Source organism: Bemisia tabaci, chromosome 3 (assembly GCF_918797505.1).
Source record: "Bemisia tabaci chromosome 3, PGI_BMITA_v3".
Taxonomy (NCBI): Eukaryota; Metazoa; Arthropoda; class Insecta; order Hemiptera; family Aleyrodidae; genus Bemisia; species Bemisia tabaci.
The window spans coordinates 55,797,002-55,822,991 of NC_092795.1; the positions used below are offsets into that span (position 1 = coordinate 55,797,002).

General features: G+C 38.0%; 2 protein-coding genes across 3 annotated transcripts in view; one reads left to right on the forward strand and one right to left on the reverse strand.

Moving 5' to 3' along the window:
* Positions 1-529: 529 nt before the first annotated feature.
* On the reverse strand, positions 530-17,532 carry Pgant1 (Polypeptide N-Acetylgalactosaminyltransferase 1). Its single transcript, XM_019049450.2, has 10 exons — positions 16,516-17,532; positions 15,744-15,913; positions 11,278-11,452; positions 10,283-10,495; positions 9,450-9,567; positions 8,490-8,675; positions 7,094-7,228; positions 5,968-6,075; positions 4,930-5,073; positions 530-4,522 (listed from the first exon to the last, which is right to left on the reverse strand). Exons 1-10 carry the CDS (start codon positions 16,980-16,982, stop codon positions 4,352-4,354), a joined length of 1,887 nt encoding a protein of 628 aa, XP_018904995.2. The 5' UTR covers positions 16,983-17,532; the 3' UTR covers positions 530-4,351.
* A 4,314-nt stretch (positions 17,533-21,846) lies between these two features.
* The window catches only part of LOC109035694 (uncharacterized), a 99,113-nt gene continuing 94,969 nt past the window's right edge, over positions 21,847-25,990 (forward strand). For both annotated transcript variants that reach the window (XR_011899631.1, XM_019049402.2), the window contains exon 1: positions 21,847-22,033. The gene's annotated coding sequence lies outside the window, so the exon portion shown is untranslated. The remainder of the gene's footprint in view (positions 22,034-25,990) is intronic.

The window sequence follows — 25,990 nt, forward strand, 5'->3', positions numbered from 1 at the left end:
GCTACACCATGTTTGATGACAGAGAATTAAGCGTTTAAAAATTTCCAAGATCGTGTGTTTTCGTTCTCACCGACTTTCAGATACTGATTTTTCATAGTCTGCCCTGAAAAAATTATATTTTTTGACCTGAATAACGCTTGAATATTTATATAACATGCTGGTACAGGGTATACTGAACCGAAAAAAGAAAACCCCAAAATCGGATAGCCACCCGTTTCCCTTGAAATGGCCAAAAATTGGTATTTCCAATGAAATACTTTGATTCTTCCCTTTTCCTGTCGCTGTTTCGAGCACTTCCGATTGCAATTTCGAAATTTCCTTCTGCGTGCAGATGCTTCTATCCGTAAGTGTTACTAAACTGTAAAAAAGTGAAAATCGAAAAAAAACCTGAGTTGGTGTGTTTTCGAACTCACTGATTCAAATGAGGTGTCACAGATAAGTTTTTTTTCAAAACTCCTTGTGCAGATAGATCCATGCTGTTGCGTGATGTTAATTTTAGGTAAATATTGAAACCAAAGAAACACGAAAATGATGAAAAATTAACAACAAATTCTTTTATTTTTTCAATAAATTAAGTAATAGATTCCGTACATCTGGAAGTAACAAAAGTTGAAACATCATCAAATTTTGAAGGCAAAAAAAATTTTTAAGAAGGCTCTGAATGGGAATCTAACATTGAGCAAATTAAAAAAAAATGGGGTAGACCAGAGAGAACAATTACAAATAATAGATTTAATTCAAGTAGAAAAAAAAACGCCACATAAAATGTGCACCAAAGAATGAATAGCACCAACATTGAAAAAAGTGGGTGCGCAACAAGCTCCAAAAATTACACAGAATTAATAAAACAATAGAAAAATTAAGTATAAATCTCTTTCATTTTCAAGGCGCAAAATAGAGAATTTAAAAATCTGTTAACTCTAAACTGAGAAAGAACGTATGGCACCACTGCCATCATTGACCCCACAGTTTATGTACATCTACATTTGTTTCATACAGTAAGATCCTAATTGAATAAAAAAAGTTTGATCAATAAGATTAAATGCAGATGACTAATGAATGCAATCTTTCCACATTCATAATATTCTAAAATATTCTACACATGAATAGTATAAAATCAAGTTCCTTCAGAAACATTTCGGAATAAAACATACTTTTCAGAGAGCTGATTGCATCCAATCTTATTTTTTCTCAAGATGACAATGGTTTTGGATTTCCCCGTTATTTCTCTCTTTTGGATGCATGAGAGCACTTAGACTGCCTTAAAGTTTTTCTTAAGAAAAACAAGGACAGTTCCTTACAAGAACGTCTTTTTTCACATGAAATATGAATTTAGAGGCATTGCTTTTCGAAGACCCTTGTAGGTTTTTAATTTGATGACAATAATTTTTGGACCCTTTAGGAGCTTGACAATTTCTGACTACAACATACGTAAGTACACATATATTAATTCAATATTAAGTAGGTAGTTTCATAATCACATAAAGAACATTAAAAACAATAGAAGAAAATTTACCTAAAATGCTCCATGGATGGAGAATGCATTTAGGAAGCACTAGGAACTGTTCCATGAGAAACTGAAAAGCTTCCAAATTGGAAATGCTTAAATTACGTGACACAATGTCACATTAACAAGGCTTTTTAAACTCTGCAAACTCTAAGAAAAAGAAAAAATGAAATCACAGAAGAAGTCATAATCACATACATGCATGAAAATCTCTGAGACAGCAGCTCGATTGTAACAAAAATCAATTGCAAAAATTCCATTAGGGAATCTAGTGGGAAAAAAACAGAGGATCTGCAGCATAAAACCAATATTTTTGGAAAAATCAAATTATTTGTTCTTAACACACGAAGTAGAAGTTCTATGTACGTAAACAATTCAGTATCAATACCTAAAAAACGTTACAAATGAGATACTAAGTTCCGAAAGTTGCAAATTGATTGTGACAATTGGGCTCAAAATCTGGCTTTCCCAGACATCAAATTGGTGAAAATATACAAACTATGCTTTGACTCTAAATTACTTATGTATACTTGTGCAGAAACTGATTCTTAAGAGAGTGGACTCAGCAATTGAAAATGTGGCCCACTTTTAGATGAATAGTTTCAGGACCTCTCCGAAGAAATAAAATAGGAGACCATCTACACTGGGTACATGTTTTAGCTATTGGAATTTGAGAAGTATACATGATAGGCCCAATATTTGAACCTCTACTATCAATTTCTTTCTCTAAAAAAATAAACTATCAAAGCATTATGGCTTAGTTTGGTTACTATAAACTCCTATGCTGACAAAGTAATTTTAAAAGGAGCCATAATCTGATATATTTTTGCATTAGGGATGGTTTAAAAAATTAGGTTTTCTTTGTACAAGCAGGATCGTTGTTTCTGCAAAAAATAGTTTTCCATAACCCGCCATACATCACTCAAACGACCACAGGAGATGGTACGGGCATGGACTCTTCTTAAAGAAAGCCTTTCCCCTCAATGGTACCGCACGTATCTTCCGTGCTCGTGTTTTCCTTATCTTCTTCTCATTGCAGGATGCGTCGACTTGCAATTATCCGGAAACCAGGACTGCACATCTTATCTGATAAAATTAGTCAGTCTCTTTACCGATTATGGGAAAGTGTCATCATCAGGCTAATTTCATCACGCAGAAGAGAGGATAGGATGACACCAACGCTCCTGGCCCTGCTGATAGCTAGCTGCTGCTCCTTTGTGGCTGTAAAATTCTACGATATCGAACTTGGTTGGTCTAATAGTTTGCGTAAGAGACTCTCGACCAAGAGGTCCCGAGTTCGATTCCTGGCCAGGGCGTGCAGATTTGCCGGGCTCAGATCCTTTCATTTTGGAGGAGAATGAATGTTCATTTTTCCTCATTCACCTATCCTTATACTCTCTCTTCAATTTCCGTCTGTTGCGTTTAGTTAGCAAAAAAAGACACTTCTAACTTTAAAAAAAACGCATAACGAGAGGAGAAGAAAAGGAAAAGATAAGAACGAGGCAAACATAGGAGTCTCTATGCCGGCGATAGGTGAGTATTCAATCAAGAGCATGTGCGCGGACCACTTTTCTGTGGTCACCAGAGCAGTGCACTATGGTGTATGCTGGGTTATGAAAACCTATTTTTCGCAAGAACAATTATTCCGCTTGTACAAACTCATTCTTAAGCCTAGTCTCCACGGGCCATTTCATGGAATTTGTCCCAGGGAAAAATCCCACTTACGAAAAATATTGAGGTCACCAATATTTTTCCCAGTACCAAGTATGGTCCTTGTGCCCTTAAGACCTACTGAGAGAGGAAGAAGAGGTGAAAGCAAACTGAGCGATATTTTGTTGTTCACTCGATTATTCGAGTTTGTACGATAAAAATAATTTGTCTAGTTGGTCATAGTTTTCAATTATTATCTTAATCCTGGTTGAATATTCGATTTTTACTGATTTATCTTCCCGTGCAAACTTGATGCAAGAGCTCGAGAATCCCGTCCTACGAGTTTCATTTCTACGATTCGAACTTGGGATAAATCTTATGACAACTTCCTGTGGAGACAAGGGCTTACACTATTTTTTTTGACCTTCAGTACTCATGAGCACAAATAATATCCTCATTTTTATAACATTTCAATTGAATATCAAATCCATGACAAATAGACATATCCTCTTATGCAGATCTTGATAAAATACAAATTAACTAAAGAAGTTGTGACAGAGTTTACTGCACTACTATGTAATTTGGTCCTAGAAAACGTTCATTACAACAGAAGAATTTCAGGATAAATACCAACATTATTTTGAGCATTGAATATTTATTACTATAGTAATAGTTTTGTACAGCTTTTCTAGATAGGTATTAGAATAATTGGATGTATTTCTGTTAGACGGAACTAAGCGCCAAATTGAGTTCTATTTGAGGATTTTAGAATCTCGGATAGCACGTTCCATCAAACGGAACTAAGCACCATGGAAAAGCATGGCGAGTTTAGGACGGAATGAGCATCGGAATGTTCAGCAACACCCGCCAATCCAAGCCCCCCTCTCCCTTCCTCCCCTATGGCACTTAGTTCCATTTGATAGAAATACGTCCAATTAATCGTTCTCATGCTCAGGTACTCCTACTCAAGTTGCTGACTACTTATTCTTGACTTATTTTGTTTTCAAGCTTTCCAATTTTTTTGTTTGGCTACTTCTTCCTTAATATTATCTATCTCTCAATCGCTTTCCCAACAGCTTTGACATATTACAGCAAGCGGTCATATATTTATTGTCTACTTACGAAGAAAAAAAGTGCAAAAATTCTATAGGATTTAGTCGTTTTTGATGAGTGTGCTTCTGACAGATCTTTCGCTTATAAAATTTCAGCATCGCCCACATCAAAAGGCTTTGCATTGCCTGTATAGTAATCAAAAGTCCAAATTTGAGCATTTGATGAATCACATTTGGCTGCAACAACACTAATTGGTTCTTCTGAGATTACTGTCAGACAGAGATTTGATTCCTGATGCTTTAATCCACCAGACTGAAAAAAACAAAACAAAAAAAGTTAAAAATGTCACAGAGGACATTTATAGATTAATCCTAAATTATTAATGAATAAAACAAATAAATAAAAAAAAACTTCCTCCCATTATCTCTCATGAAAATATAATATGAGTCATCACTCAGGTTTTACTCACGGAGAAGACTTAAGTATTCTTCATGTTTTTCATAAACACTGCATTTGCAAAAAATCTGTTAGATTTTCTGCTGGAAAAAAAGGTCCAGCCTAGTGTACTAACCTTCTGTACATACCACCTGTGCATCTTTCTTGCTACACATTTCCAATACAAATTTTAAAATTTGATCTCATAACTACTTGAAAAAAATATCAACATGACAAAAAAAATAACGAGTAGAAAATGGAGGAGAGGACAAGGGAGAAATCACCTGGGTTATGATCCATTTTTGATTGGCTCCACCATGACACTCAAACATTGTTATTATGTAACGTTTCTTTTTGTCTGTTTGAGTGCCTACCTCTGCACATTGAACCTCTTGCCTTAGTTCACCCAAATCAGATAACGAGAAATACTGTAGAAAAAACACATGTAAAACAGTAAATATTAGAGTTAGAATCAGAGCTAATGCAAAAGTAGAAAGACACTAAGAATATTTTTAAAAATTACAAACTTCTAATCAATCATCACTAATGCTAAACAATTTTTTTTTTTTTTTTTTTTTTTTTTTTTTTTTTTTTTTACACTTAGGTATGAGGAAAAATTTCTTTTCAAAATTTTCACCTGATTACTAACACAGCTGCTCAGCAGCATACATAGGGACCCACCAACCTAAGACGACTGTCACTGGAAAAATCTATACTGGATTGCGGTAAGTGGTGCATCGCCCAACGATAATTGTATAAAAAAACATAGGTTCTTAGGGCAGCTTGTTACTTTTGACTTGCTCATGTATATGGGAAACTTGCAACTTACTCTATCACAGACTGGAGAAAATATTCCGTAGAGATCTCAAAATTTGACTCTTTAACCCCTCTCCACAAAAACCGCTCTACTGATAACTTTGACTGTGTGGGTCAGTCTTTTTTCTCAAGGAGGACAAAATGTAAATTTCAGCTAATAGTCATTTAAATTATGCAACATTAGGATGCCATCCTTTATCAAATTTCATAGATAAAATTTTATAAACTTAAATGATATCATTGTTAACTGGGTGTAAAACGTTTGAAAAGGCACTGACTGGCAAAAGAGTAAAATTCCATTAGCAGGACTCTCCTTGAGTTTCTGTTTGGCAGATTGAGTCTCGTTCTTTCCCTTTTCTGGTCTGCTCAAGAGGACAGTTCTTTCCCTCTCTCTTTTCTTGAATCATCATCTCAAAAATATTTCATATGATTATGGAGATTTATTTTTTACTTTTAGAATTTGCCTCGCAGTGCTTCAATAAATTTAATGATAAAATTTTTTGTACCTGGCTGGGATAAAGTTTTGAGTGGCAAGAGTAAACTCCAAGAGTGTAAGGATTATCCATATTATTCTGAAGATTGTCTAAACACAGGTTGCTTTCTACAGCTCTCATCTGCAGGAAAAGAAATAAACCAACACAAGGTTAAAATTAAGACAGTGCTAAAGAGTAAAGAGAGAGAAAAAAATTGAAATGCATCATTGAGGATTTGAAGAGAGTAATTCCATAAATTTCTGGCATAAAACAGTTACAGTAAATAGTAAATCTTTTCAGTCTAAGACAGGACTCACAACTATCCAAAATCGCAATGTGAATGACCACTCATCAGATTTTCTGTATGACCTTTAGGAATAGTCTGCCATACCCTAGAGGGGAAGATAATACTTTCAACTAAAAATTGACAAAAAAATACTTCTAGGCTATCAATTTTACTAAAATGAGACTAAAATCTGTTGAAATCAAACAAATGCAGTCAAAAGAGAGACTCGTTCATTTGCACTGAAAAGAGTGTCCCAGACCATTCATACCAAGACTGTTTCTCCATTATTTTAGGTCATATAAAGTGAAGGTCTGTGGGGAAAACCGGGGAATAGATCCCAAGAAAGCCAAGTTTCATCATTTAAAAGCCTCCTTGTTCCCATCGAGAGCTGTAAAGGGGGTCTTAACTTCGTGCAGCAAATTTGAACCTAATTTAACCTTGAAAGTATAAAATTTGCCCATCCCTGTGCGAAATATTGACTCCTTAAGTTGGGGGACTGAGCCCCCCTTGATAAAATGCTAAGTCACCAAACTGACGTTGAGGCCCAAGAAAACGATGTTCTATGAATGATGGACCTCAAGGAAGCCAAAACCCCTGCAGGCCTCGCTGATGGGACAGACAGGATGGAGGCCCTAAATTTATAAGTTTGACAAGCTAGGGCTCGTCTACTACCCCATCTGCAACTTCGAGGGGCTTCAGAACCGTCAGATTCCGATTCCTAAGAGTCCATTACCCTAGAAAACTGCTTTTATCTGGGTCTCTACATCAACTCTATGAACTAGCATTATATGGAAGGAGGGCTCTACTCCTAACTTCAGTTGTTTATCGATTGTAAATTTACAAGAATGAATATATAAAGCTGAAGGGACTTACACGACCATAGGCTTGAACTTTTTCGTCTGGAATGAATTTCTCGGGCAAAATTTTCTCAAGATACCATTTGAAAGACTTGCACTTGAGATTATGCCTTAGATTTTTCCTTTCTGTCAAGTCACCAATGTCTATGTCCTGCAGAAATGTGAAAACAACAAAATTACCAAAAAAAAAAAAAAAAACACTTTCACACAAAATGTCACTGATAAGAAGGGTTTACATCAAATTTCCAAAAAAAATTGACAGGCATGTCTCTGAAAAGACAGTTACCTATAGCTATCAATGTTACTGATTTCATGAAGTAAAAAATCAAGTCGCAAGTTTTTCTACCTACCGTTGGTGGTTGACTTTATCGAAAGCCTGGGCAAAATCCTAGAATATCCCGTTACAGAAATGTATTCTCTCCAGTGCTTTTTCAATGAAAGATGTTACGCAGTGAAGTTGCTCTATAGTACTGTGTTAGGCATGGAGACCAAATTGTACATTTATGATTGGGCCTTTTTTGTTGATGATTCTTAGCAGTCTTTCAATGTAAATTTTTTCAAAGATTTTTCCTAAAACTGGTTAAAGGAAGATAGGTCTATATGAATCAGGGTTTGCAGAAGGTTTACCAGTTTTTAATATTATTATAATTTTGGCTTTTTTCTCCTGGAGAGGAAAATACTGAGTTTGGTGACCGCATTGTATAAAGTGACCAGTTTCCTGATTACTACTGCAGTTAGCTGTTTAACATTTATCCCAGAGATCAAGCCAAAACTAGGCGCTTTTCGAAGTTTAGTTTTACATTTGAGAACTTCATTAAAACTTATCTTGTTAATTTTTTTTATCGGGCAGGAAGCGAATGTTCTCAAGATTAATCTTCTTGCTCTCTTCCTCTGATAGATCATCTTCCTTGTCATTGGACAAGGAAGTCATGACTTTGTTTGGTTTGAACACTTTTTCCGGGTGAGAGACAATTGCGAATGCCTTATCTTTCGCATTTTTTGCCCAATTCCCTTCGTTGTTGCAGATTAGTAAGCTGAGTTGAGCAGATCGCTTAAAATATTTGGTAGCTTTCCATAGTCATTGGCCTCTCTAGCCCCCAGGCTGGACAGAAATTTTTCGTATTTTTCGTTTCTTAATTGATTTAGTCTTTTTTGTACTGATTTATTCGATCAATTATACTCTTTTTTATCATTCTCAAATCTGGTCTTAGTCATATTCTTCCTCGCTTTCTTCTTGTTCTCCACAATGTCAGGAGGCAGTCTCGTTCTCATAAACGCTTAATTTTTTTTTTTTTTTTTTTTTTCCAATTTGTTATTTTAATTAAGTAGTTTAAAAATAGATGGTGCAAATTTAAAAAGTCATAATCTCAAAACTGAGATATGTATCATTTACTGAAAATTTATTTAATTACCTTCAACTCTGGCCGGTGTAAATAAAAGAAGCGCTTGTAGTCATCCATCCACACTTCTACAAGTCGAGCTGTATTTATACCATGAGTGTCTTTGGAGCCAGGAAAAGAATAGGGGTGGAAATTCCGGAAAATATGACCAACACGAGAGCAGGGTATTGTTTCTAGCAGACCTCCACATTGCCAGATCTGTCGACAAAAATTGATCAGATGATTTATGAAATAAATTCAGTTAGCCATGTTTGTTTGAATCAAGTGCTGCTGCTTTGACTGCAAAATTTCTCTTTCACCGTGATAGTAGCAAGATAACACCGTATCGGATTTGGATGTGTATACTTATAAGCAAAATCTGACAGCAAGCCGTTAGTGTCTGCCTTCTTAGTTTGAGTCTCTCCAGAGAAACGCACCATGGATGGCGTTTGTTTCTCATTTTGATGGAGGATTTATCACAGATATCAAAATTTCTGAATGAGAGAAAGGTTTTTCACAAATGAACGTTTATTTCTCAAGTGCCAACAAGTAATGATTTAGGCATTGGTACGGTACTGAAGAATAACAGTTCAGATATCTGGACAGTGCCGAGGAATAATCACTTGATAAATTAACCCTTTGAGTACCACGCCCGAGAATACTCGGGTTGTGGCAAGCCACCGTCACAGACCACGCCCGAGTATTCTCGTGCTGCGCCTTGCGTTCGTATTTCCCGCTCTAGCTCCCTTGTTTTTCAATGAAATTAAGCATACAGCATATGCGCACTCTGACAGCAAAGATATGAACTACATCTTTATCTTATCCTTGACAGAGAGCGCCACTATCGGCGGCCGTATTCCTAACGCGGCCGTCAAAGGGTTAATCAATTTGAATTAATTAATTTAAAACAGAACTTTGAACTTTGATTAATTTGAAACGGTTATACTGGTGCAAAGTAATTTAAAGTCCCTTAAAGAGAATGAAAAAACTTACCCTGAACGACATTTCCAAATTCTCACCTCCCCAGACATCCATTTGAGAATCGTAGGACCCAATTTCCCAAAAATACTCTCGATTTATTGCAAAAAGCCCACCTGCCATGGTTGGAGATCTGAGGAAGATATGGATAAAAGTAAAGATGGTTTACTTAATTGTAAACAAGATACAATTCACAGCAAAATGGTAGGGAAAAGTTAATGAGTTGACTTTAAAGTCAGCCCATAAAAAATGATCAATGCCAAACCCATGAATGGACCACTAGACAGGGTACAAATATGGGCATCCTGACATACAATTCCTCTTTAAAATTTCACATAGAACTTGATTTGCGCAGTGAAAATTACTGAATTAACTCAAAACTGATATATTTACATTCTTATTTAGCATTGGTTATGAAAAATTTGAAACTCTCTTTCACAAGAAAAACCAGACTAAGTATGTGCATCAAATCATGCACTACAACGCTTATGCTAGGCTTTTTGATTGAGCGGTGTTCCTTCCCCGCCCTGTGTTATCTTAAGTGTAAACGACGCACAACAGTTGAACCCAAGCCAAGAGATTTCCATGATTAGTTCAAGAGATAATGGTATTTTTTACCAGAAGGTTCTTAGTATAATTTTGTTGGCGAATCTGGCCAGAGCCAGGAATAGGACTTTGCTGCAGGCAGTGGAAACTTGATTCTTCCAAACTGTTCTAGTCAAAATATTACTTTCACACAAATTTTCCTGAGTCTCAACTAAGAAATTTATCCACTAAATTGATTTTCATTGGAAAGATCTAGAATTTTCCGCGGAATCCTAAGTAATTCCTGCAAAATATTCACATACCTGGTTGGAGCTATGGCTGATTTCCTCCGTTCGTTTTCTCTTGGAGGCACTGGTATCCATGTGAAATGGCCTGACCAGAAAAAACTACCAATTTGGAAGTGTGTCTTATCACCACTGTAAATGTAAGCTAAGTTTTTATCATCAATAATGTCTATGATCGGTGTTAAAACTGCATTTCTTTGTTCTTTGATCCTCTGCAACATTGGTTCAAGCCTGAAATCAAAAGATAAAAGAATCTTTTTAACTAAGTACTCGGATTGAGAAACCCTACATAGAAATTCAAGAATTTATGAAAATAATGTCAGTTTGATAAAGCAAAATTTAGATACTTTCAAAGGTGTTTCTTTAATGTGAATTATTTTTGTCCTTATAGTTGCTAAATTCGGAGATAAACAATTCCTCATTTAACACCCAATGTTGCACACTAAGAGACTTGGAAACATGAGATGACTACAGGGAAAGAAACATCTATGATTCATCCATTTCAAATTTTTCACCAAGCACGTAGGCCTTTTTGATGTACATATATTTCCGAAATATTTAGAAGCTAGCTAGCCATTTAAAAAGTTCTTACATTTTTTTGAGCTTCTCTGGAGCTCAGGTGATCAATGAAAATTGCCAGAGAACCAGTATCACATTAAAATAATTAAACTGATTCACTTTAATTCTGACAAAAATACATGAGTTGGGATCTTCATCTGTAAATATATTTTTAGTACTAATAAACCTGTACTCGAGAAAGTAACATCCTTTGAATTAGGCCATGAAAGAGAACAATTTAATTTACATTTTACTCTATTCTATACTCTTGCAACCCCCCTGCCATAACCCAGTTAAATAATATCTCAAGGTTGCAGGATTTGTAATACCTAAATCAAAAACCTAAAATATGGAAAAAAAAGAGAACAAAAAATTGAATTTGCCTTATACAATGTTTGCACTTTTACAGACTAATAGGAAAAAAGATTCTAATAAGAAGGGGAAAATGAAATTACCATTTAATGCCAACTTCACAATGCGAGTCAAGGAAAACCAGAACATCTCCTGTGGCAACTTGTGCTCCAGCAAGCCGAGCTCTTATCAACCCTGAGCGTTTTTTTAGTCGCAAAAGTTTTACTTTTGATGGTAGTCTTGTGTACAAGTAATAGTCAAGTTTTCCTTTTAGTTCCTCTGAAAATAAAAGATACAGTATAAGTGATTAAGATTGATTGTTACAGTTTGGTCTGAAGAAATTAAGATCATAAAGATAAGAGGAATTTTTATCATTATAAGAGGCTAATATTTTTAGGAACAAGTTACAGCACTTGGGACTTAAGAGGCAGGAAACTAGATTCCGGCCTTGAACTACATGACTACTTAAATCCTTGGTCAAGACCATGGAATCTTGAATTAGTAAAAACATGGACTAAAACAGGACCAAATACCCAGTTAGCAAGATTGAGCTCCGTCATTTGGATCCATTAGCCCGTACAGGAGCTCGCTCCAATACTCGCGTTATCCACAAAATGTAGCAGTAGATTGAAGATGGCATTGCTAAGCGCGCTCCTTACAGTCTCCGTCCACAGTCTCTAGCGGCAGATTGGAGACTGAGTTGATAAGCGCGCTTCTCACGGTGTTCATCCACCGTCTCTAGCGGTTGAACGAAAATGAGTCGGGAACGAGTCCAGGCGAGCGCATCTAGCCGCGTGTGTAGTGCGTTTGGAGTTGCGGAGAAATGCAGGAGTCTGGATGCGCGCGCCGCGCGTCCTTCAACAGGCAAGTTGTAGTTCTGTTGTGTTGTGATGTGATTTGAGTCGTGAGCGCTTATGGAATTGATTGTAAAGTCCACTTGTTAAAGTAAGTATTTTCCCCATGTTTTTATTGCGTTTTCATTTTCTTTACCGGTGTTTAATTCTGCCGCTCGTGCAAGAAACAAAGCCGAAGTATTTATCTCTTAGTTAGTTAGTATTTCGCTGAGGGACGAAAGTTAGTTTTCCTTTTCAGAGCTAGTAACCTCCCTACCACTTTGTACCATGCTCTGTTTGTTTGAATTCAACATATTTCCTTGCGAAAGTGCAGGACAGCTGATCCTCAGTTGTCCTCCAGACGTTGAATTACTAATGCGGCAAGAACACAATTCAGCTTAATAAGCCAAAATTCTCGTGATTGTAGTCTATTCGAATCTTACTTGGCTAATGCAAGGTACCACTGGCTTATATCTTGTAGACTCGTGTAAGCACTCGAGCAGTGAGCTTGCTTATGAGTTGTCGACGTATATACTTAATCAATGAGTTTCAGACTGCATCTCACTTCTTCTCCGCTAGGTACTTTCATCTGTGCTCAGGGTTGGAATTGTCCTTGTCCATTGTAACCTATCTCGGATGAGATAAGCTGAACTCAATGAGTAATTGATTTTGGTTTCATCCGCTGGGTGGTCCTTGTGAGGTGTGGAGTATTTGTTCACAATAACATACCTCAAGGGGTTGCGGAGTCTCTCAGAAGTCAACGGAAATGAAATGGTGATTTTCACAGAACTTTTATGCGTTAGTTCTGAAGTATTCAATATTTAAATGATAACAATCGCTGATTCGTTTAACAGAGTAAATGTATAAGAACTAAACATAAGTTGGGTTTATTAGGTGTGAAGCTAATGTGTAATGTCATTTTCTTCATCTGTTTTTCAGTGGCCTCACTCCAGACGAGCATCTGCACTCAGATTTATTTCCAAGTATTCTGGAATTTCCAAGCGGCTAATATTCTATGATCTGATTGCCCATCCTGTATCTGAGCAATCATTGGTAGAGAGTTAGCAGCAAAATCAAATCACCTCAAAATTCATCATTTAGTGCTTCAAACAACATTGATATCAAGGAAGATTTAGTGTAGGCAACTTAAATAATCATAAACAGTGACTTTCAAAGTTTGATTTGTCCAGATATTAATTTTTTCAAACGAAGAAGAAAAGTGTACTTAAGTTCAGTGTTGGAAATGCCTAAATATCTGAATCAGTAGGTAAAACCAAACTGTTCTGAATTTAAGTTTTAAAGAAGAACTTTATATTTGGTGAGTCTTTTTTTATATAATTTCTTAACACATACTCTTTCAACACAGAAGGACTTTGATAAACTGTAGAAAGCAGTTTCTTTTGATGCTCATCATGAAACATCAACTCAGCAAGTTTGATGCCCTCTCAAGTCTGAGTTACATATTTGTGCTGTATATTACCTGAAAATTTTGATTTTATGTAGTTCAAAGCCTTGAATATTTTCTGTCATACTTTTTAGTTATCTAGCTGTATTTGTCGGCATCATTTAAGTGGATCTGAATGTCATGATTTATCATTATAACTTATTAAGCTTAAATTAAAGACATTGTGTACCTCCATCCCCCCAAAACTGAGGGTCTCGCAGTCAAAATCTCACGATACTTTACACCGGTGACTAATGAAGAGTTACTGGAGTAAGCGTTATTCGGACTAGATGTGGCGCATCAATCAATACCTTGGTATACATTTTCTACATCAAACTTCATTCATCTTTGCAGGGTTCTCTATGGCAAACATGCTCCCTTTGTGCTACCAGCTACATGTGTCTTTCAGTGTCATTGATTATCCTAGGATGACCAATGACATGTGTCATCCATAATCGTAGGATGACCAATGACATGCGCCGTTTAATGTCATTCATCATCCTAGAATTCCTAACGACATGTTTTAGGATTTTCAATGACATGCATCCTTCGATGTCAGGATTTTCAACAATATATGGAGTTGAATGTCTTTCAATGTCTTTGTGAGGAATGAAGGATATATCCTTGGAACGACATCTGATGATAAAGTGGCAAAAGTTATATTTTCCTTGAGAAAGTGGTGAAGATTCATTGTCAGCTTCGATGAGATTTGATAGAAAGTATTTGCAGCATCCTATTCTGGACGTATGTTGAGGCTCCATCAAATACAGCTAAAGTCATTAATACTGTTCTTTCGTCCGCTTTCTAATTTTATCGATAATAATTCTTACATCTACTTAATAGTGCCGATTCCGAGAGGAGACTCTTATCAACAGGGTTGTAGAAGAATAATAAGTTATCAAAACCAATTTTTTAAGATATGGCTAGTCTCCAGAATTTCTTATTTTCATACAAATTATGCTTATTACTTGTGCAATGTGTTCCATAAATCAACTTTTTTAATAATGAAAAAACTGAACTAGGTAATAAAATTTTCTCTTAAATCTCTAGTTTGCCCTAGAGAAAAGATCATCTTGTACATCATCAATGTACATCTTAAATTTAGAAATGAGTCTATTTGGAATGATATAATGGTAATAAAATATCTTTGTTGGTATACATCTGGGTTTTTTTCTTTTCTTCTTTTTTTCTTGACTTTAAATGTTCTCCTTTGTTACATTGTTGAGAATAAATCTAGTCAGCCATAGGGGAAAGAATTATGAGAATTTCTGTTAACGTTCCTGCAATCACATATAATTAGTATTTCAATATAAAAGGTTTTATTAGCGACATATCGAATTCATCCAAGAGGCAATTTGTCTCCTAGAAAAATAGATTTTCGAGGTAATATGGAAAATAACTTTGGTTAATAACTTTATGACTTGGTGTTTTGTGTACCTATCGAAAACACTTTGATATAAGTACATTATAAGTATAGGTCTTTACTATAAGTTTTCTTTTAAAGAAATTAAGTTTTCTTTTGGGGTTACTTTTAAAAAAATCGGATCCACAGGAAGTACATCTACATCTCTAGAGTGCCTGATTTCTGAAATTTTGAAGCTAAAAAACTGAGGAATAAAGTGAAAAATATACAAGAAAAAATTTCATGGATTGTGAAATTTTTTCAGAGGTATTTTTGACATTTTATTTTTGAGCTTTTTAGCCTCAAAATGTAATTATATTCTCTTGAGATATAGATCTATTTCCTGAAGATCCGACGTTTTGTAAAAGAAATAAAAACCCGGAATAAATTTCATTATCAGTCAGAACTGCCGCTAGGAAGGCGCTGCGTGACGCCGCGCGTGGGCCGCTTGCGTCAGTGCTACAAAGCCGCTCCGGATGCCGCGAGTAGCGGCGCCTGGACTCCGAGTCCGACGAGGGGTATCCACATTCAAACGGGTGAATATCTCTAGCTACACTGCCGCTCCTCTATGTGGATAAGCGATTCCGCTTTGGCACCGTCCACCGCTAGAAGCGGCGATGGAGCTCGATCTTGCTAACTGGGTACATGATTCTACTACCCAGGACTAACAAAAATTTGATGACTCTAAATTTAAAAATGGATAACTTTTAGTTAATATTATTATTTTCTTCGTTTATTTTTTCATTTTGTGTGCTTTCACTTTGTGACATTAGATGGAAAAGAAAGAAAAACACCCCCCCCCCTTCAACTTTGCTGCCATGGATCGCAGTCCATGTAACCCTCCCCGAATTCACCTCTAGAAATAACAAGAGAATATTACAGAAAACTCACCTGTGTCACTGAAATCATCGACTAAAATTATTTCCTTGAGCTTTTTTTGAGGAGAGCGTTGCAAGGTTGTCTCTATGGTTCTTATGAGGGGGCTCCATCTCTCATTATTGAAAATTATAATGACGCTTGCAACAGGAAGAGAGTCTTCTTGGTATGTTTGGGACTCACACCTAAAAATATTTAACATTCTGATCAACTAATGATTCACGAAGTAGCATTTTTGAAAATTTGACCCCAGCCCTATTGGTGGATATCTCCTAGAAATTACGACTTTGGGTACAGTTAATCAGAGATGGTCAATTCCTACAGGAAGTCCGCCAAAGTGACTAACAAAATCACCGGTCACTTTCGTGGATTTTCATTTGCTGAACATTTGACCCTGGTTGACTGTCCCCAGACTTACAGTCAACAAGAAGAGAAATTCATGAACATAGCTCTAGTCAATTTACAGAAACGATGGAAGTAGACTTTTGTTCACATTATTGATAATAATTATTCAGTACAATACTAGCAGAATACTGTACTCAATTGAGTTAGATATTTTGAATGCTGTTTTAGGATTAAAAGAATACCTAAGTTTTGAATATTCAAACCTGACTTTGTGCATTTTTTGAGATGTTCCTCACAATTCAGAATTTAGTAATACCTACTTAGGTACATTGGACTCTTGTCCATTCTTTTCTTCCCTCACTTTAAGTGAGCTTTGATTGAGCTAAAGACAATTTGTCAGAACAAAAAGAAAAAGAGTACATACACATTTGATAATACTCACAAGGGATTTCTAGCATCCGGTATTTTTCTGGTGTAAGAGATCCGATCACTTAGAATTAAATTGAATGACTCTTTGGCCACATTATCCTCGAAATCTTTCTTGGAAAATCCATCTAGATGTTCAACAGGTACACCATATTCTCCTAAACCAGGAATGATGATTGACTCATCCGCTAGGATCAATGCCTCATACTTGCTAATTTCTTCTTTGGAGAAATTTGTAACATGCGAGAAAAAAGAATTCTCTGCTGGCCGTACCAATCTGGGAAAAAGTCTGGTTTGTTCAGAGGGCGACAGTTCATCACTGTTGTTTGAGTAAAGCTGAGCATATTCTTCAGGTGGACTCCCATTGAGTAAATCTTTGTTGTAGGATAAAAAAATCAAATTCAACACAATTATTACTAATCCTGATAAGGTGATGACTTTCAGAACGAAGCATTTTCTTCTGATGTTGAGTAAGTAGGACATAATCGAATTAATGCAAAAGTAAGTCCATACTTAAACATTAAACAATATCACAGTGATTTGAGAATTGAAGGAAATACAAATTCGAGAGGAGAAACTAAGGAAGGCACGTTCAGCACATGACAGAGTGGCATCGCGGTTAACTTCAGAGAGAAGGGAGAGCAAATATCGTACGCACCAAAGACAGTTTATGAGTCATAAAAAGGCTGATGAAGTGATGAAAACTATATAGTTAAGAAGTGAGTATCTGTTGTCATGGCTGAAAATGAGATTGAACAAGTTTCTCTACTGTGAGAAATGTGTGATCTTGGAGAGAGTATGAGAATTCTCACGACACGGTGACAGCAGTTAAGAGATGACAGACACGCATCGAAAGACGTGGCGACAGGCAGGTTACATATATTTCTGGAGAGGACGACGGCTCACTTATGATAAACACAAATTATAGTTGAAGGGTTGAAAATTGCACTTTACATATAAAAAAAGAGAAGCAATAAGTAAGTAGTCTAAATAAAGGAGTATAAATATAAACAAAAACAATGGCCCTCCATGCCAATTCCCACGTTCGCAACGAGTGATGTTCTCTTTTCGACGGAGGAACAGAAATGACCGAGGGAAAGAGGCAAAGAACCACATAACTACTTAGAGTGTCGTATCCATCTTCCCGCGGTTTTCTACCAAACCTATAACCTCAAGAAAGAAAATCAAAATATGAAAATAATGAAATGAACTGAACAACTGTTCACATCATGTTTTGGTGCTTGTTACTAAGTAGTTTTTTTAAGTAAATAGTTAACTATCAGTGATTTCGTGTCTATTTTTGTCCAAGCCGTACTTATTTTTCTCCTTGTCCTTTTTCTATATTTGTTTGTTATTTTCAAGTAAGAAAATAAATTATTAGAAAATTAAAGCCAATTTATGCATTAAAACCAAAAAATTCCTTTCCTAAACGGAAGTGTCAGTCGAGCTTCTATACAACACACTACACATCCAGTGCAGTGACTCTGAAGAAAACAAGTTCAAAGCTAAAAATTTCAAAAGTTGATGTAGCATAAATGAAAAAAAAAAAGTGCTCTGAAAATTTATTAAGCAGCAAATATTTTTCTGCTGGGAAAACCTATGTTCCTAAAAAAGAAAAGCTTCAAGTAAATGGGCTGATCCATTTAAATGTGTTATTTTTACATCTCTAATGTTTAATCTTCAACTTATATAAAAATAAAATAATTTGCAGAGTTTTCATTCCGGGGAGATGGTCAATTAGACTGTTTGACCCTGATTTGACCAAAAGACCACTTCTGAGTTTTAGATTCTTACTCTCTGATTTTTTATTGTAAAAATGCACCTATTTCAGCTTTGTCAGTGCGCAGTGCCGCGCGGATTATTTTTTCAGCCAATCAGGTTTAATTAACGTATACCTAACGCAGAGAGCAGATATATTTCAATCGCGGAGGAGAGTGAGCGAGGAAACCAAAAATTCACTGAATGCATATTAGGTATCCCTCCCTAAGGTAATGTAATAATATTTGGTTAATTTCAAGAGGCATCTTTCCATTTTTTAAAGCGCCGCCTAAAACAATTCTCTCGTGAAATAAACTAAAGACATCAGGACCACATTTAGGGGGTTGCCACATGGGCCGCGGCCCATGGCAGCAAATTTAGGGGGCGGCAAATGTTGTAATTTTTTCAAATGTAGGTATCGAGAAAAAATCTGATTCAGAAAAAAAATTACAAAAGATAAAAGGCGAAACAATCTCTCATTTTCTGAGAGTTAAAGTATAGTAATTTCAAATTTGTTTGTCTTTCGGTGATACAAGAGACTTTCATTAGCCTAGATGAGAGAGAAACCAAACACGCAATTTGGCCTGGAGCGGCACGGCGCAGAGAGCAATGCAATGATGACGAGGACTTGAGATGAAAAGGAGAAGCCCTCGGCGCGGCGGTCAGCATGGAACACATATTAGCGCCTACAAGACTCCATGAATACTTCACGCATTGCGTCACACGTAGTGCGGTCAGCAGCGGTTGGCGGAATCACATAGCGCCTACAAGACTCCACGAATACTTCACGCATCGCGTCAAAAACAGTGCGGTCAGTAGCGGTCGGCGTGAAACGCATAGCGCTTACAAGACTGTAGGGATACTTCACGTAATGCCCCCAACACAGTGCGGTCGGCGCGGTGGCGGAAATTAAACTTATTAATCCATGTTTATTCTTCCATAATTTTTTAGTTCATCTGATGTAAATGAAAGGCCTTGTCCACACAGAGATAGGTTTACGGAACCTACGGTTAGCGCAAAGGTCCGTGAAATTTTGCTAATGTTGACAGAGCTTTCACAAAAAAAAAGTGCCAAACACGAGTAAACTCGCCTTATGCACCCCTCCTCCTCCGGCACGTTCACTTGATGGTTTGTATCGATGTTTCAAAACGAATGAGAAGGGGCGGCAAAATACAGGCGGCCCATGGGCGGCAAGTAGGTAAATCCTGCCCTGCCCTTAAAGACATCTTCCTACTGTGTCAGTGCCATCCCTTCATAGGAAAAGCTGTCATCAGGAGCGTAATTTTGTTGGAAATAATCGCAGCCAGGCTGGAAGCATCTTCTCCCAATGGGCGTTACTTATGCGTCGATACTCATCATCAGAATATCATTCGAAACAACCGCATTTACCTTCTAAGTAATGTACTGTCTAACGGTGCGCTGTTGGTTTTTAAATGATGCATCTATTCGGCTTCCGCGGCCACGCTAGGAAGTATCTTTTCACGATGAAGGCGTTTTTTATGCATCGACACTTCATCAAAATATTATCTGAAGCAACCGCGCGTGCTTTCTAATCTATCGTGTTACTCTACGCGAGTGATAGATCAAAAACACGTAGGTACCTATAGATTTTTGTCGATTTTGAGTTGGCTGCTAAATGTATAGGTACCTACCATTTTACCTACTTTGAAGAGATGGCCGAAACAAGTCGGGAAGTTACTTTTGGCTATCACGGCCTTGTCAGAGATATTTGTCAATGCATTATTATGGCTCGTGTGTTAGCAGAGAGCTTTTAATTTTTGGGCTGCCCTCGGTTAAAAAAAGTCTTGCCTTAAATGGATCAAAATTGGTAGAAGCGATCGAATGCATTAGTGTTGCTAAGCAGATTTTGACGCTTCATAGATTTCTTAAACGAAACCAGAGAAAGATGGTCTTTTATTTTACTTCCAAAAATCGTTAGTTCTCGCAGAAAAAGAGTTCACCGTCCGCTTCCTGTTTTCACTTCCTATTTCCGGTCTTGACTTTCAGCTTCCACTTTTCTCTTCCTTTCCCGGTTTTCGCTTCCCACTTCTGATTTTCACCTTTTCGCTTCCCACTTCTGATTTTCACCTAACACTTTCGCTGATCCCTTCCTATTTCCTGTTTCCACCTTTAACTTCCAAAACAGAGCAACTAGATTTACATGTTACCTACCTCCTTTTAATGTAGACCCTCTACTTTCCTTTTCTCTCCTCTAACCTCGGAAACTCCTTTTCTCTCTCACCTGGGATTCACCACAGAGGCTGCAGCCTCCTTAATGTAACTATTCCCCGAAATCCAATCCCGTTTTCCAAACCCTGCGGGTAAAACATCACTGAATAATAATTTGAATGCAAGTGAGAGTCTACTGGCTCTCTATTAGTCCATTTAGCCTCTACCAGCTAAAACTTATAGACAGCTATGCCGCAAAAACTTGCCTTTAATTACTGAGACGAGAGCGCCAGAGGAGCTGGCGAGGCTCAAAGATTGCATACGTAGTAAAGTGAAGGCGCATCGTACTTTTCAACTCCGAAAACACGAAGTCGATTTATTTACTATGTCTTATTCACCGTTTGACTATAATCATGATGATTTTAAATGGAAGGGAGTAACAAGTCTTAATCGCTGATTCCAGAGTCACGTATCTTCATGATGGATGTCAGTCGTTAGTTCCAAAAACGCGTATATTTCTAACGTATTTCTATTGTACCTCGTAACTGGTGACATTATTTTGCAAAAAAAAAATCTACTTTTGCTATTTTCACCAAATTTTACGTTTGTACTGCCAACTGGCAGAAAGTTAGAAAGTTGCTTCACTCTCCTGAAAAATCGTGTTTTCGGAGATAGGTACGTGTTTTCGGAGATACGTGTTTCTGGTCTGTAACCCACGACTGTTAATTATTCGCGTCAATGTTGCAGATAGCATTCAATACCTAATCTCACAATTAAATCGAAATTATTCGCTCCACTTGAAATTTTTGTCGGGATCAAATCGTCGTTTCCGGAAGAACGTCACTTCATTTCAAATTCTGCCAACTTTACCCTCACAAATTGCGTTTTCACCAGAAAAATTCAGGCTTTTTCAATTGAAAATTTCAGTAATTATTTCTCCTGTCTCATGTAAAATCAGACAAATTATGGACAAAGATTGCGAAGGCACATCCTTGTATAGAATCTAATTGTTTGAATCAATTTTTCAACCTTGGAATAAAGTTACGTTCCTCCACCCGGAGAACGACTTCCAGTCACTGGGTGGCTATCGAAACTCAAAGCTACTCCCAGCGAGTTTTCTTTTCGAAATGTGACACGGTTTTATTTCTGCTGAATTCACAATTAGGTCTGCTGAATTCCACTGGGGAGGAATCGAGTCAACCTCGCCGAGTCCGGGCTCCGTCATATTTGGTCCATGCCCTCACCCATCTCCCTCATCCCCATACCAACCCCCCCCCCCCACCCCCAACTCCCAAAACCCCGAGCTGGCACCCCCGCCCGCTGCGTCGGAGTGGGGTCTGGGGCCAAGGGGGGAGGGGGGGGGGGGCTACGCGTCATGCGCCATGCTCTTTGCGCGGAACGAACTGCGGACCCGGCGGCGAAGCTCTAGTAGCCGAGTCCTCGGCCGAGATACCCGTTGCGTCCGGTCGCGAGTCCTGTGTACATCCGTTCTTCACCGCCCGCCACCATGCACACCGCGCCACCCTCGCGCTGATTTCCCGTCGCGGTTTGTTTACGATCCTTGCCCTCGCTGGTCACCGGCTAATGGCCTGCCGACCGCCCTCCAGGTAAACCCCCTTTTTGGTTCCCTCCTCTGACCGCCCTTTCGGCGAATTTTATTTCCAAGTCCGCGCAGAGGCCCAGTCTGGCTCATCAGTCTCGCCAATCATCAGCCTAGGTCTAGCTGTCGGGTCGATGGATTTCGATGATCATCGATGGCCTAACATTCTCGGAGCCGTTCGGAGCAAAAGTTTTTTTTTTCTTTCATTCGTAATAGAAGTATAAATATATTACATCCTATTTTCAGATTTTACAGGTCTTAAAAATATTTTACTTGTCATGTAACAATATTGCAATAATAAACCATTTTGATCAAAATTAGGTCCAGTCCGCTGAAGCCGGCTATAAGAGCTAGTCCTGAACTTTGAAATAAGACCTAATTATGGACCAAATCAGACCCTTCACTATTGACCTCTAATATAAAACCTCCGAGAGTCATCACTGATCCTCGCTCATGACGATTGACAAGTCACGTGTTTGTCGCGCAAACAAGATCCCGTTTGACAAACTATCGGCAAACACCTTGATGGGCGTTCTTAAATTATAATAGGTAAAAATAAAAAAAAAAAAATCTGCAATCCCATTACGAAATGCTGATTTTCTTTGAGTAGCTCGACTCACTTACCAGCGCATCCTAAATGGACCGCGCTAAGCTGAAAGGAGCCAAGCCACATCAGTAATTGCCAAATTTAATTGGATGATTGTATTTTTTACATGAAAACGGTTCTGTGGATTTTTGAGCAAATTTCAGTGAATTTTCTGCATATCAGGAAGCAAATTCGCTCAAATTTTCTGAGGAATCCGCACAAACGTTCTCTTGTAAAAAATTAAATTGCCCAATTAAATTTGGCAACGGGTGACTTGGCTTCGTTCCTCTTTTCTAAACCCGGTCCAAATAAATCTTGTCCCCGAGAATGCGGAAATCGTAAGCCGGATTGGTTCGAGACCGAATTGGAAAAATCCCTCTTACGGGGCCGGCGGTCGCGCGTGGGTCCCTAAGAGGTTTACATTGATTTCCTCTGAATTTTATCGCCATGGGAAAAAAAAACGAAGAAGAACTGATTCAAACTCTGCTTAGGTTTATCATTGCAGCATCCAGTAACAGCTTATATGTAAACTATGGCTCTGTAGCCAGAAAGTGCTGATTTTTAGCACTTATCCCCAATTTAAACGCATATTAAATATATTCACATTTTACCACAATCTGGCAACCTTGAACTATAATGACCAAAAAAGTCACCATACAAACCTTTCAAGTTTGGTAAGGATGAACCCTGTTAACTATTTTAAATCTTATATGACCCTGGTTTTTGGTGAGAATAGAGAACGTTTAAAGCAACAGAGATGTAAATTTCAGCTGTGTAAATGTTCCTGGTAAAAATTGGCGATAGGAGCTGCGTTTCAAAATACCATAGGAGTTATTATAGCCGATTGAAGAAGGCGATAGAAAATCATATAGCTGGCTGTAGAAAGTGGAAAAAATCATACGATCGGGCTACACGAAGCCATAAAAAATTAAACAGCCGGGATATAGTTCCTGTCTCCAGGCTTTACACTTTATCGCCTGGCTGTTGCTTTTTCGCCATCGGCTGTAAAAGGCTATAAGAAATTGTGTAGAAATTCGTGTGCTTTGTAAATCCGCAAGAACAAAGCACAAAAACATAGCCCGAATTTTTTACTTGTTTTTAGGTTTTTTCGCAGCTGAAAATGAGCTGGTAACAGCTCGAAACGTCCTGTGTGTTAGTGTTTTAATAATTTTTTAGCCTTATTTACCCATATTTTAATTAAATCTCCTCTTTAAATCCGCAAGTTTGTACGGAATCACCATAATATTTACAAAACGCACATTATATTTTCCTTTACTACATATTTGTTTTCATCAATTAAAATGAGAATAATTCATACAGGACTGTGCAAACATTTCAAAGTCATGAGTTGAATAACGCTGACTCCGCGAGATTAAATATTAGAGCCTAACACAAAGCGGAGCGGCGACGCACTGGCGCCTACAAACCTAACAGGGATACTTCACGCACTGCGCAACGCGTGAAGTATCCCTGTTAGGTTTGTAGGCGCCAATGCGCGTTTCGCGCTGGCTGCCCGCCGCCGCCTGCGCCGCAGCGTCCGCGCTTGAAGCAACTATTTCACACCAGAGGTATTGCACAGTATCGTACGAAATTGAAGGCGCTCCAACATATTAGGAATGACAGGCATCCTTCAAAAGTACGGAGCTTCCCTCGCAAAATAAATCAAGATACTACGGCCCAAAAAGAGAGCGGTAGTCCAAAAACTCACTAAGTCCTAGCATCCGTAATTAGTAACGGATAGCATACACTTTATCGTCAGGCTGTGCTTAATCGCCATCGGCTATAAAAGGCTATAAGAAATTGTGTTGCCGGCTATAGAAGCTATTGGAAATCTTACAGGCGGCTGTGGGTCTATGGTATTTTGGAACACAGATTCTACTGCCATTTTTTACCAGGGGTTTCCTCAGACGTTTGGGGAGAAACTAAAGTTTTAGTTATTTACACAATGAGTAGTCTCATATGGTAGTGCTATAGTCTCAAATAAGTGGTAGCAAATTCACAGAAGTAAAGGATTGAGGACACGAGGCCTCATAATGTATGTGTATTCAGCAAAGATATTATCGTATTCTGCCAGGAAATGTTGTTTTGTAAATTTCAGAAGAGATATCGATGATTTTCAATTATGATGACGGTACACAAAAAGAAACCTTAGCTCGCGAAGGGAAACTTTACAGTATGCGCCTCTTGACTTGTCGAGTTATGTAGAAATATTGAATTTTAGGATTTCGACGGAAAATGCCCTCTCTAATGCCCTCATGTCATAGGCTTCCAGCCAAGTGTCACACGCGTCATTCGAAGTTTAAATATTTCCGCCGCCATTTTATTTTTTTCCAGAGAAATTGTTGGTTGAATTTGAAAACGAAAATTTCATTGAGTTTTATCGGCAGCACAGAGAAAATTCAGTAAAATTTTCGACAGCTTCGTCGACCGATTTCTCTGTAAAAAAAAAATAAAAAAAATGGCGGCGGAAATTTTTAAAAATCGCATGGAGCTTGTGACACTTCGGCCGGTAGATGACGATGCGTATTTTTCTGTTAAAGGTTCTCGGTTCTACTTTCCCGTCCCCGGGAACTTTCCCGGGGACGGGAAAGTTCGCACTCAGCTAGATCACTAACCCCCTTTCATGGAAGCCAACACGGTGGTGGCACGCTGATTCCTATTTAGTAATGCATGAACATGCGCTTTCTCTACGAAAAGAAGGGGGAAAATAGGGATCTATTTACCGAGACACCCACTACGTCAAAAGGGAGTATATCGAGGTAACTTGTAAATGTTGTAGAGGAAAATGAAGGGAGGGGGGCTAAGTGGCTGTCTTGAATCCGTGTATCCCTGCGGCGATCAAAACGTAGTGTATCGATTCAGTCTGGGACAAGCCTGTCAAAAGTGACTGAGTAGCCCATTACGGGAGCCCCAGTTCCAACTTTTCAGCATATTGCTTGCGCTCCGAGTCCCGATCAGTGGCGTGGCGTGCTTTGCGATGTATCGATTGATATGTAATTTAAACCTATGGTAAGGAATCGATTATTAAGGTGTTCGCTGCGAACACCCTGTTTATCGATCCTTTTCCATAGGTTTAAATGGCAAAACAATCGATATATCGCAAAGCACGCCACGCCACTGGCCCCGATGCTGGCACTCTCTCCACGAAAAACTCAGTCAAGAAAGCGTGGCAATTGTTTGCTCTCGCCAGGGCGAGGTGAGCTTCGCGCTTTCAGGACTCTCATTTCCATAGAAGACCTGATGAACAATAAAGGGTTACACTTGGGAAAAATTAAATGCCAAAACCACCGAGTTCCATTAATGGAGAGAAAACATTTCTCGCCAATACTGTAACATTTTGTTCCAGAGAGAACACTGGAACACTTCTCCCCGGAACAC

Excerpts from the sequence above, each read along its gene's own strand:
- Pgant1 (XM_019049450.2), bottom strand. The coding sequence starts at position 16,982 with ATGTCCTACTTACTCAACATCAGAAGAAAATGCTTCGTTCTGAAAGTC. Across the intron at positions 7,229-8,489 it reads TACACCGGCCAGAGTTGAAG|GACATAGACATTGGTGACTT; the intron begins GTAATTAAATAA and ends ACATTTCTGCAG. Across the intron at positions 6,076-7,093 it reads AAGTTCAAGCCTATGGTCGT|ATGAGAGCTGTAGAAAGCAA; the intron begins GTAAGTCCCTTC and ends CTTTTCCTGCAG.